Raw genomic sequence first — 13,580 nt, forward strand, 5'->3', positions numbered from 1 at the left:
AGTCATAGCTTCCCCAAAGAATCCTGGGACCTGAAGTATGTTTAGGGTGCTGAGAGTTGTTAGGAAATGCCTGTTCCCTCTCACATGGCTATAATTCCAGAGTGCTTTAACAATCAATTTCTAATTCCAGGGAATTCTGGGAATTGTAACTCTGTGAACAAAACAGGGGGGTTTCCTAACATCTGTCAGCATGCTTCACAAACTAAGGTTCCCAGAATCCCAGTACGGGGACTCCATACTGCTTTAAATGTATTGTGCAGATGGAGCCTTGTATTGATTAAAAAGTATACTCCATTTAGGTGAGAATGGCACAGACAATAATTGGGGTGGAAATGGCAAGAAATTGGGCAGTTTTCAAACCTTTATTTAATATGAGTCATTTGTAAGGTGAGGAATTTAGTTGTGCATTAATTAATGGCTCATGGAGTTTGCAGGACAAACTTTTGTGCCTTAATGTTGCAGCAAAGGCATTGACTATAGCGTGAGCCACTGAGGACAAGAAATGTTCAGTTCTGTATGCCATTTAGTCTTCAGATTATCTTTTATAAATCTGAATGCACATTGCAAACAATTATATATTTTGCTCCTATCCATATATTTTCTGGTTACTGAAATAATTTCTATCTTTCAGGAAGAATTCAAGTTTTAATGCAATTTAAAGGAATTTAAGCATAATCTAGCATCATTCCCTAATTGCTGCTCCTCCTGAAGATTGTTTCTTTTAGAATTCCTGAGAGGCTTTAAAACAAGAGCTAATTACTGACCATTTGGATTTAATTGGAATCTAAGTGGTTGCCTTTGGCATAAATCTGAAATTCACCCATGTTTCAATACCACAGCAGAGCAAGGCACAAACCTCCAAGGAATAACATCTTGCCAATTCTTTGATTCATTCATTTTTATGCTGAAATAAAATTACAAGCTCAAGTAAGCAAATTACCTGAAGAAAGACCTCTCTCACATCAGAATTTCCTAAAGCACCAAGTCTTCTGATTGACTGCTATGAAACTATAGCAAAGAATGGAATCTGTCAGAGCCAGAAATTGCTGGATGCTGTTTACATCCTGGCGCAAACAGAGAGAAAAGCAGGGGCCTGATTTCTCACCCAACATTTCCAGTGTATTTTATTATTGCAATACACCTTCATGGCCAGTTCTGAATATACCTGGGCAGGAGGACACATATTCATGTGGCCAAACACAACTGTTAGACAAAATAGTGTGCAGCAATTCCTCAGATCAGCCCTGGTACCTGGCTCAAGACATTATTTAAGTAGTACTGATGGGTGAGCCTACACCAAATCATGGAAATAGTTGGGACAGCCAGCCCACTGATGAGACAGGGTGAAGCACCCGCCTCAGGTGGTAGAAGCACAAGAGGTGGCACCCTGCCTTCTCCACTGCTTCCATCTTCTGGAGTGCTCCATCTCTCACTGAGTTTGATGAGAGGGGCTGTTCCTGTGCATGACAGGTGACAACACCTTCCGAACTGCCCTGGCTCTTAGCAAGATTGGCAAAAGGGGTGGCATTCCAGCGGAAGTGGGGGAACTGCAGACGGAATAGATGATCATGGAGCATTGTGCATTCCCATTTCACCTCAGGTGACAAAACACGATGGGCCTCGGCTGCCGGTTGGTATGCTTGCTCAGTTAAGCCAGCCATCCTTGTGTTGGCTGAGAGGCTAATGCCATGATCATGGGAGCTGCTGTGATTGCCCAGCATTACAGAATTTGCTGGGGGGAAAGAGGAGATTCATGAGGGAACTGGAACTAATGTACATGATAACGAGTGACCTTTCTTGGCTCAGGACATGGGACTCTGGTGAAAGAAGAGTCACTGTTTTTGGAAGGTAGGCTATCTGAAATTCCTTGTGGTGGTTTTGCTTTCTCTTTGAAGCTAGGGTTGATATTTCCAGTGAGCTGAGGGCTGGGGTGACTGTAAGAGTCTTGGACAAAAGAGAGGGCTTTTACCTGGATGTTTTGGCCATGTTTGTCACTATTACATAGTGGTTATATAATTTCTTTTATTATGTATTGTGGTTATTGTGGGGGAAGGGGAATCATTTGCAGACAGTAAGAATACAACAAAGGAAAAGAACAAAGCAACAACAAACCCCACCATCAAATCAATTGTCTCCTTTGTTTTTTCAGGTACTCAGACTAGCAGAGGAAGGGAGGAAAGAAAGAGCATGTCAGATAAACTAGGAGGAATGGAGGTTTTGCAGAAAGACTCATATTGAGCAGGGGCATAATGGGTACATCTGTTTTTAGTCACTTATGCGACAATGTCCCACCAAACTGCCAGAATGGACTCTGATTCTGCCTTTTCTCCACAAAGCTTCAGCTGCTGTGCTAATTTTTCTGACAATACAATAAAAAAGCTTTTATATCAAGAGTCAATACTTAGTAAACATTAAGCCTTCCATCCACCATTGTGCTCTTACTATATTTATTTTCTTTTTTCTATCAACTGCTTTGAGACCAACTTTTTAAAAAGTTATATAAATAAGTGGAAGATGACTAAATATTATGTGAACTGATCTAAAGTGCAGGTAATGAAAGAATATCAGGCACCATATTCAAATTATAAGAAACAGGAACAGTTGCAAATGAAGACCTTTCCAGTTTTGCTGGCTTCCGGAGAGTTGCATAGAAAATATCAGAGATGAATATTCTAATCCCCTGAAGTGACTAGTAGCCACAAGTAAGAATCAGAAAAGCAAACCAAAACTGAAAAATAACTAGACAAGCTAACTATTAATGTAGCAGTTATCCCCTCTGGAAAATACAAACATATTTGATATAGTGTGGCTTTTAAAGTCTAATCCTATGCACGCTGGCAGCAGAGCACACAATTTCAATGCAAGCTTTCAATAGTAGCATATGGGAGTTGCCTGAAGTAGCATATGGGAGTTATGCTGAAGCTGTAGTGTCCATTAGCACTCAGCTTTAGCTGATATGTAATTCACATTAGTGTTATACTGTATAAGATAGCAGAATGTAGGAAGGAGCAACAGAGGGAGCCAGTGTCCCAACCAACTTTTTGCAGCCCGTCATAGAATTTCACATAGCCCTCAGCTGCTAGAACCAAAGCTCTAGAATAGCCAAGACAAATGTATTCTTTAAAGCAGGAGTGGAGAGAGTGTGGCTCCCTCCCAGTTCCAATCATCCCCAGTCAGCATAGCCAGTGGTCCAGGGTGTTAGGAGTTGTCTCCATCCATCCAGCCAGAGGTCTCCATCCCTGCTAAAGGCTCACCTGGTTTCACACATTGGAAGCTTTTCTACGCCAAGCTAAAACACTTTTGTTTATCCTAGCATATTGCTAGCACATGCTTTAAAGTACTCAGGAGGGCTCTTCACCTGCACCCCTCACTTTTCTGTTATGTTTAACCCAACCTTGGTGGTAGGTATAGCCCACAGAGCAGCATCCCGATTATGAAATTCCCTCCCTACTGAAGTGATGCTGTCCCCCATACTGCCATCATTTATATGTTGCCTGAAAGCATTTTTCTGCATCCAGGCAATTGGTATGCTCAGCAACTATGTATATATAATGAAAATATGTTTTTAGTGTTTAATTCCATTTTAAAAAATATTGCTTTATTTATGATGTTGCACAACTGCCTCCTTGGGAAGGCCAAGATAAAAATTGAGGTTAATACTACTACTACTAAATAGATGAGACCGTGCCTTGAAATTCTGAATAGAATGAAGGGCTGTATACATACATTTTAAATAAAAATGTTGTTTCTATTTATATTCAGGGTGATCAGGGTGATCCATAACAACAGTTACAGGAGTCTCTGGGGCTAGAGACTTGAACCTCTGATTCTATGTTCCCTTGTCCTTGTTTCAAGCCACTCAGAGCTGCTGATGAAAGGGCTCCCAGCATTTATTAAGTTGTCTCAGGCTCCATATTAATTCTTCCAACCAATTCTTTCCTGACCTGAAAGGGTGATAAAATCTTCCATGTCAGATTTGGGTTTGCCAGGGCAAAAGTTTGTTTGCATCTTGCATGCCCAGACGATACCCTCTGCTCTCTTCTCTTTGCATAGTAGATTCCCCTAAGGAACCAGACCTGGAGACTAGTGCCTTAGTTGCACCTTACACTGCTGGTTTTCTAGCTTACCGACAGTTGAGCATCACAACAGCTGGTGATCTGTCTCTAAAACAGTAACATTTGGGGTTTCCCTCTTAAATGTATTGCCCAGCTGTATATTATGGAGTCTAAAATAGAACACATGTGAACAACATATTTCAGGGGAGGGGGGTTCAATTTCTGACTGCTGGAATTCCACATGAGGTAACCAAATCTACACAGGAGAAAGATATACTGTTGTACCCAAACAAAGGTGAAGGCAAGATTCCAAACTGAGTCCTTCAGATGGGCATCCCTAGCCTGGGCGTGGTACAAATAGGCATCTCCAGGCTCTCTTCCAGTGGTGGGCAAACAGGAGAACTTCCTCCTGCAAGAACCGCAGCAGCTTCTGAAACTGAGGAGTGCAAGTGCATTTGCCAGTAAGGGGACTGGCATTGTGCAGTCATACTTGCTCCATAGAGAATACCACTTTGTCTGTTGGACTGGAATATATGTGGCTGATAACAAAATGTATTTCTTTTACAGTGGTTACACAGAATCTCAATGGAAGCTGTTGGTGACATGACTATTCATCTTACAACTGTAATAGTCAATCAATGGGCTTTTGTAACAGGTTTGTAATTTACCGTAAGTGAAGATGTTGTAAATTAAACACATTACAACACAATTAACCTGCAGGTGATGGACTCTGGAATATAAAACTCAGATTGCCACTTTTTGTCTGAAAATGAAAAATATAGCTCTTTGATTGCATATGGATTTCAAAAGAATGTGGCATTTTTCTTCCTGCTCATTCAAAAGCAGATATCCTAGAATAATCAAATGTGATGCAGCAGGCGTTTTCTAATCCCTGCATCATCATATCCTCATTTGGCTAAATGGATGTTTGCATTTTGGTACAAGCAAAGCTATCAATCAGTATCAATTCACATAACTGATAAATATATGTGTTTACTATATTTTCAGGACATTTGCCTTTTATTTATCTGGTGTGAATATATATTTGTAACCATGGGTTTAAGACGGTAATGATAAAGGCACTAATTCTCACACACATATATAAAACTGTAATAAGATGCCTCTTGCAAGATTGATTAACATGTTGGCATTAATCAGTGAAAAAGCACAAGAGTGAACGTCGTTGTAGTCAAGTTGGGCCTGCAAAAAATGTTATACGGCAGAGTGGAGTGTTCCTGTTCAGGGTGCCAGCCAGCCCCTTTCAAGGATGCTCTGTTCACCTAGTTTTCAAACATGCCTTGAAAATTGCTGAGCATCTTGGTGGACCACTTAATGGTTTTTCTCCCTGCTCTAGCAATTGTAATACGTTGTGCTAGATGCTGCATGGTTTTTAATTGTATTTTCTTGCTTATTTTATTTTTGATGTATTGTACAATATCCTTCCTATCACTACTGATTCATCTGGCCCTTCTAAACAAGTGAGAAGCGAACAGAGGAGGAATTGCTTCCACCCACCTTGTCCTCTCCTTTGGAACAGCTCTACAGATCGAGGCCAATGGAGAGGGCAAATTGATGAACAGTGATGACAGAGAAATGAAAGAGTGGCCCCACTCAGACAAGGGGACTACGGTGGACATCTTCTTATCCAAAGACCGCAACAGCTGGAGCTCTGTGACATGAGCTCTGCATGTACATTTCCACTTTGAGGGGTCAGGTTGTATCATCCACTAGTTAATCTCATCAAAGCCTCATGAACTGTTTGATAAAGTCTTGATGTTCTCCTCACTACAGAAAATGAAAATTCTTGGATATCAAATCAAATGTATTGGGTTCATGAACTTGGTCTCTCTTTTTTTTTTGGTAATACACATGAGTGTGTGTGCATATAAAGATAACATTTCTGCTATTACTGTGGAGTGCATTGCAAGCACATACATCAAAGGAAAGGCTTTTGTAACATGTTCTTGGAAATCATAAAGTCAGCAACCCACTGAAATCAAAATGTTATATTGTCAAAAAGCCAGTTCATTCTTTATGTATAGAGGAAGTAAGTCTCTGATCCTCTATTCCAGTGCAATTTTCTTCCATTTCAGTAAGGTTTTCAGAAGAAGCTGCCTGCATCAGTCGTCTTTGAAATGAATGGGAGTTTTACAAATTCACTTCAATAGGGCTTGTACAGGACAACTTCCCAGTAAATTGGGGGTATAGTACTTTGAGACTGCATCACACAATTGAACCTTTCATTTCCGTTAAGTTTTTATTCAGTGTATACTGCACTGACTTAGTGCTTAGAAAAATGGGTATGAAATTTCCCAAAAATTAAACCAAGGATAAGAACAATAATTGACACTACCTTAAGAACTTTGCATGATCTCACCACCTCCTATGACAATATTCATATTAAGTTAACCTCTTTCTCAAGTTAGTCATCCTTAATAATTGCACTTCAGTAGGTTGGTTTTTTGTTTTTTTTATAAACCAGTATAAGTACAATTCAACTGAAGTCAATAGTAGTTTCCACACTGATGGAGCCAGTCTTGTTGAATAAGAGAAAACTGGACATTAAGAGATTTGAGTAGAAATCATTGCATAGCTGTGGGCTCAGTTGCTGATGTTGACAAATCACCCATCTCTCAGGCTCCTCAGGGAAACAGAAGCAACCATTTGCTGAGTTCTTGGTTACGTATAGCTAGCTCTACATACATACAGTCATACATCCAGGGCCTTTGCAGACATTCAAATGAACATGGTTAGAGTGTGGATGGAGTTTGCCAACTCCAGTCTATGAGGTCTGATACTGAATACCTAGAGAGGATATGGTATGTGGCGCGGATAAGTTATTAGTGCTCTCTATGATGTCATAAGCACCTGCCAATAGGCATTTGTGAAATTGTTATTTTTATTGTTTATACCCCGCCCATTTGGCTGGGTTTCCCCAGCCACTTTGGGCGGCTTCCAGCAATATAGAAAAAATAATAAAATGTCAGACATTAAAAACTTCCCTGAACACAGATCCCTTCAGATGTTTTCTAAAAGTTGTTTAATTCCCTGATATCTGGTGGGAGGGCGTTCCACAGGAAGGGTGCCACTGCCAAGAAGGCCCTCTGCCTGGTTGGTACAATGGCGAGTCATCAAAGCACTCACAGGTGTAACAGAAGTTCTAGTGGTAGAATAAGGCATGTAGACATTATGCAAATGTATGTGGCATAGAAATGAGCTGTTTTGGAGGCTGCTTAGTCCTCACTTTAGCCCTGAACACCTAGGTGTCATTGGTAACTTGAACACTGATCTCAGTTTTAACTCTGATACTAAACTCATCATACAGACACTTTGAATAATGTCAATATCCTCAGAGGTTATTTATTTCACACCAACATGGCCCTGATGTCACCAACTGGTAGTAATTTATTCAGATTGCAGATCTTTGCCTTATTGCTGAGTGTTATCCCTGTCACTCTGTAAATCTCAATGAACCTAGGATTAAACTTATGAAACATAGGGACTTACTTCAGATTAAACATGCACAGCATTGTGCTACAGGCCTTTCAATTCCTTTTCACACCACATTCCCAAATGAACACTTTCCCAGGAGCTTAACCAAGCAATAGACATAATTGCAATCTTTAGCAAATCCTGCTAAGTGGATTCTGGCAGAAAACAGACTCACTTAAATAAGAAGAGATTTATTAATCAATATAGACAGGAGAACATATATTTTCAGTGTAATAAGAAAATAAAGATAAAAAGAAAATATTTTTTTCTAGGAGAGAATCAAAGCATGCAGCTGTATCTTTTCATGGGTGCAGATAATTCAAAACCAGCTCCTGAAGTTAAAAGCCAATACCAGTTTCTAATAAGTAATAATGACATGGCAACAGCAGCATGGTCAAAATTGCAACATTGGAAGTGCAGCTAATACACCTTCCACCAACTGAAACCCAATTGCAGCAATGCTTGCTCTACCTTTGTTTGTTTGCAGTTTTTAAAAACTTACAGTATTTGGGAATAAGTACTTTGGTTCAAGATGATGCAGATAAATGGAACAACAATCAATTGTTGAATGTATGGACAGTTTCTGCACTGGAGCCTGCTCTGCCATGTGTCAAAGAACAGGAAGAGATATCCCTTCTTAAGAAATACAATAGGAAAGACTCACAAGAATTCATCATATGAGGGGAAATGGAAGCTATGAAGCTCACTCTTTGAAATTCCCCTTGTCAGTTTGGGGAAGAAGATGTTCCCATCTGTTATTGCTGTCAGTTTCCATACCTGACTGAGCTTAACAGCAAAGTACTCCTAATTCCTGCTAAGTTACTAACCATATGATGTCATGCTGTGGTGTACAGTCTTGAGAAATTCGGCACAATATACCTTTTAGTGAGGTACACAAGTATATTCCCTACCCCAAACCCCCACTCAGCACTCTTCATCTGATCTGGCCAAGAAGAGATTATAAGCATCTGCTTCTGTTTTCAACCAACTGCTGATTATCATTTTATTTTAACTGGGAATTTGGTTAGTTTTCACTATGGCTCATCCCTGCAGATGCTGCTGTACAACAAATCATAATCATTGACTGTTGGACATACCGGCTGGAGCCGATGGGAGTTAGAGTGCAACACATCTGGTGGGCTATAAGTTTCCTATCCCTAGGATTATCTGAAGCCAGGATCGGAAACTATTGTTTGCTCTCAGTTTGCTTGGACAAATCATGCTTTAAAACAACCAGAGTTTGTTCTTATATGGACAAAACAAATTATGTATAGTTGTAAATGGAAGTGGACGTTTCCATCATCTTCTCACAGCCACACTGAAGAGCGAGAAGGAATGGGGGAGCAAGCTTGTGATGCAACACTAGACTATGGTTTTGTATTATGTCCATGCTTCTTTCTAGGTTCTGGAGTGCAGAGATTCAAGCTATCATCCTGATAGCTCCTTACTTTAGTGCTACATCAGAAGAGTTAGTGCAACCCTGGGACCCTAACTTAAGTTGCTACAAAGGTTCATGTTCCAGTGTTTCTCCCATAATTTCTGTGTAGCACAGATGAGTCATAGCAGGGTCTTTGTATCATTCTTGAGTGGATTGAAGAAGAACAGGAAGAACACAGAGCCCCTTTCTGCCTTCTTGCACAATATAGCCCTATAGAAACCATAAGGGTCAGTGTTAATTGTGCATTCTACACGAAAAAAAGGACAGATTTTCCAGCTAGCAAGCTAAGAATGCTCCTTAAGAATGAAAGCAGGCTTCAGATGCAGCACAGCAATTTAAGCTGAATTAGGGCTGCTGGGCTGCCATTTTCATCTTCCATAATCTGATATTGGTTTCCACAACAATTTCAGTGCAATAATTAAGTGTAACTAGTTCCGAGATTGCATCCTAAGCCCCTCTTGATGTGCATTCTCTAAAGCAGCTCACACACTGTTGAACATATTCCCATTACGCATCAAGCTTCCATTTAATCACAAAGGGGAGCTCATTGACTTTACAAGGATTATTCATGTAGGTAGAGTGCATATGAGTTCTCAGGATCAAGGTTAGATAGGATGCAAGTGAAGGCCTTTCAGGAACAACATCCAAGACAACCCTTTGGCATATTATGGGGCTCTTTCCATTATTTATGTTTGCATGTCTAGTGTGGACAGTTTCCCATGGCTGATCTCAGAAACATTCTTATTCTTATTTATTGAATTTATATACCGCCCTATACCCAGAGGTCTCAGAGGTTCACAGAAGCATGGCTGTATGAGGATTATTGCTGCATTTAATTTTAAATGCATATGTCCCTGCAGCATTTTCCCCCTTTATTATATTGCTACTGCACTGTGCTCTCATGTTATAAAGCACTATTCAGACTGGAGGAGATATAGGCATTTTCCTATACAAAAAACTGTTATGTACTCACAAAAGAAAGATACGAAATACTCAGCATCATCAAGTCCCACTTGACTTGCAAGGAACATCTTGCCTGTTTTGTAGGAGAGAGATCCTATCAGCATGAGAACCATTTTTCCTGGAGCTTAATTCAAATTATACAGCCATATGCCTATGGATATAACTGAATTCCTTTCCATTTAATAGGCCTTTCTTCACAGTTACAAAGCATTAAATCTCTGAGATAGTCTCAAAGTTTCCTGGTTAAAGGACAAACTTAACATGCATCTGTTAGCCACTTCGCTATGCAAGTTCAGTCAGCAAAAAGAAACATGTTTGGGAATCCTGCTTGAGTCATGTATTCTTCTTGTTGCTTTTCCCCAGTGTCTGCTTCCGTTTCTTTTGATACTTGGTATTCACTGTCTCACTTGACTGACACAAGAAGCCCACTGTGGGAAGAAACACTTCCTCTGAACTTTGCCTGGTTTCCATGGAGCAAAGTTTTCCCTTTAATTCTCTCTCCAGTAAACTGCACACATGTGCAGCCTTTGTGGTGTATTTCTGCCAAGTAATCAGTATCAGTGTGGGGAAAAGAACTGACACACCATCACACCAATGGATCAACAAAACTGTACAATTTTTAGCTCCAATTCTTCGTTCAGATTCAAAGAAACACTTTCTGGCTTGCTTCTTGAAGTCATCAAGTCACACTGTTTCTTGGGTGCCATTATTTTTTTACAAAGAATAACCACACTAGCTTCAAATGCCCTGTCAGCAAGTGTTTTAAATAGGGAGAAGCCGCCAACATTTCCCTAGTTTGACACCCAAAGCAACTTGATGTGAAGAGTGAGCACTTCAACACCATCGGTTTCAAGCGAGTTAGACTGAATGGAACCACCAGAACATAGCTGACTCAGAATTAATGTAAACTAACATTCTCTAACCTACTTGCTCTCATACACATAAACACACTTCTGTACTTATCTTCATTAATACTGGGGGGCAGGGCAGGGGATTCACAAACAAGAGATTTGCCACATCAAATTATATGGAAGTATTCCACACAAACACTTGGAATTCAATGGGTGAGGGGGGCAGGGAAATTAACCCCTTACTGCTCCATTCTTGCAAATGCAAGGTGTGGGGGTAGAAATCCATACAGAGTGGTTTCCAAACCAAAGATAACCTGAAAAGGGAACCCTAAAGGGGAACAAAACCGTTCCTTTTTCATGGCTGAGTGCTGAAGAGTGCAACTCACCTTAAGAAACCCCACACACGCTGCACACAACCAACCAAACTTCTTTTGCTCGTTCTGTCTATTTCTCAGACCTTCTGAGTAGCTGCATTTGGAAAAGTGGGGGAGAGTGCTACTGATCCAAGAAACACGAGGAAAGAGAAAGAAAGCCAGGAGGCAATCCATAGGCGACACAAACACCTCCCAAGGAACAGGGACCGACCAGAGTGGGGAGGGGGGAAGGCAAGAGGTCAGTTGCGTGCACTGCAGCCAGCCAGCCAGCCAGCCAGCCTCTCAGCAGCCCGGGGCTACGAGTGTGCCCAGTCACCACCGCACACTGCGGACCTAGACAAGCGCTTCAGCAGGTAACAAGTCAAGCTTTCCAAGTCATGTGAAGGATATAGACACACACACACACACACACACACATACACAGAGAGAGAGAGAGAAATACATGCATAGAAGAATTACTGCCGGCTGATTTTTCTCACAGCGTGGTTATGGGGCGGGGATGCCTAACCCCATTTTCATCCCTGTGCGTGCGATTTGTTATTTAAAAAGGGGGGGGGGGTTGTATTTCGTGCATAAAAGCCAGCAAGGCAGATTTCCCCTATATAAAACAAATGCACAGCCCAGCCCAGCCGTTCCGGGCCCCCGCCCCCCTCTCGCCCGGCACTCACCGATCCGGAGCACTTGCTGGGAAGTCTGGGGGACGCCTAGGCAAAGGTAGAGCAGGAGGAAGAAGAGTCCTGCGCCGGCCTCCATCGCGGAGTGCCTCGACTCGCAGCAAAGGGGTCTCTCCATCTTCTTCACTCCTCGCCTGGATTCATGCTTCAGCCTCTCGGCCCCGCTTCTGCTCGCCCCTCATGCAGAAGCTGCTGCTCCCACTCGGGCAGGATCGCGATCCCTCATTCTTGCTCGGGGTTTTGTTTCATCCTGGTAAGGAGCGGCGTGGTGGATGCTTGCGGGGTGCAGGGGGTCGGATCGCGGCGTGTGGGGGGGGGGTGTATTTACACCATGAAGATCTGCCGATCTTGCTGCTTGAGGGGATCCACTACGATCCCTCCCGTCGTCTCCCACCCCCCACTTTCTCCCCCTTTTAGTCCATCACGCTACCCCTCTGCATCCAACAGCCGTCGGGGGTGCTAAGTGTGTGTGTGGTGGGGAAGGAAGATTTCCTCCCAGAGATCAGCGAAGCGGTTGGTGAGGTTGGAAAGTTGCCGCTCGAAATGGCCGGCGACGCGGCTCCCTCCTGAGCCCTGCCGCCAAGTGCCAAAGTGTCCCTCGGGAGAAAGGGCGCGCGAGCGGGGGAAAGATCCGGGCTGGAGCGGGAGGGGAAGCGGGAAGGTCCCCTGGCCGAGGCGGATCTCCAGCAGATGCGAGCGGGGACCGAGGCGCAGCTTCTCCGCGCGCGCCTGCCTGCCTCTCTCCCTCCGTCTCCCTCCGCTCTCTTTCTTTCCCCGTACAAACTAAACTACTTTGGGCGCCTTCGCTCCAGCATTGATTGAGTCTCTGCTCGCCGCCTGATGATCCCGGCCAAGCTCCTCTCCGCATTGGCCGGCGCCGCTCTCGGGGCTCATTAAAGGGGACACTGTCAACTCCAAGCCGATCAATTGGACGGAAAGTGAACGAAAATCCTTTGGTGACGTCAGACGGCGCAGCGCTCCTCTCCGGCCCGCCCGCTTGGCAGGTCTCTCCTGCCCCTTCGTCGCCTTCTCCTACCGAATTAAATACTGCACGTCTTTACGGAGCCGGGGTCCCTCGGGGGCCGCTGAGACTCAGCTCGGGGCGTGAGGAGATCGGCGGAGACAGCGCCGCTGAGCATGTGCAGAGTGCCTTTCGCTCGCCGCTAGTGGCAGGCTCAACCCGATTCGGAAACGCAGCTTAGAGGTTGCGGGGCTAAGCAGCGAGACTAAAAACTCTCCCTCCCCGAGCAAGCTTCCCGGGGTGTAAATGGCTCAGAGCCTGCAGCCACGCCCTCAATAAAACTGCAGGGGCTGCGTGGATACATTTATATAGGGATCAGCTGCGAGTCATGATTGGGAGCGGGAGCCCGGTGCTTGAAAAGTATGGCCTGAACCCAGCTATAGAATTGTGACGGGCTTCACTTTATTGCTTCCCTTATGCTGGTATGTCGCGATCACAGTGAAAACCTGAAAGGCTCATTCACTTGCCAGAGTAAGGGCAGTCCATCAGTTGTCCAGGTGCACCTGCAGATGACCTCATCGCTCCTGCTTGGGGGGAGGGGGAGTCCAGAGACGACTTTCCCACGATCCACTTCAGCCACCAACACCTCATATCCAGCATGCAACCTTTTTTAAAAAAGCCCATGGGACCCTTTTCTTTGCCAGGAACCACAAGTGGCCAACGGGAGGCTGAGCTAGAGTCGGTGACAGGCAGAGCCACCTCCTTCCTACAA

At 43.4% G+C, this 13,580-nt stretch overlaps 1 protein-coding gene across 4 annotated transcripts in view; it reads right to left on the bottom strand.

Moving 5' to 3' along the window:
* The window catches only part of GRIK1 (glutamate ionotropic receptor kainate type subunit 1), a 150,311-nt gene extending 137,222 nt beyond the window's left edge, over positions 1-13,089 (bottom strand). For all 4 annotated transcript variants that reach the window (XM_081859276.1, XM_081859273.1, XM_081859277.1 and 1 more), the window contains exon 1: positions 11,842-13,089. In XM_081859276.1, coding sequence (XP_081715402.1) covers positions 11,842-11,965 — 124 coding nt within the window. In that variant the 5' untranslated portion in view covers positions 11,966-13,089. The remainder of the gene's footprint in view (positions 1-11,841) is intronic.
* Between the last annotated feature and the right edge of the window lie 491 nt (positions 13,090-13,580).

Source organism: Podarcis erhardii (assembly GCF_964252035.2).
Source record: "Podarcis erhardii genome assembly, chromosome: 4".
Taxonomy (NCBI): Eukaryota; Metazoa; Chordata; class Lepidosauria; order Squamata; family Lacertidae; genus Podarcis; species Podarcis erhardii.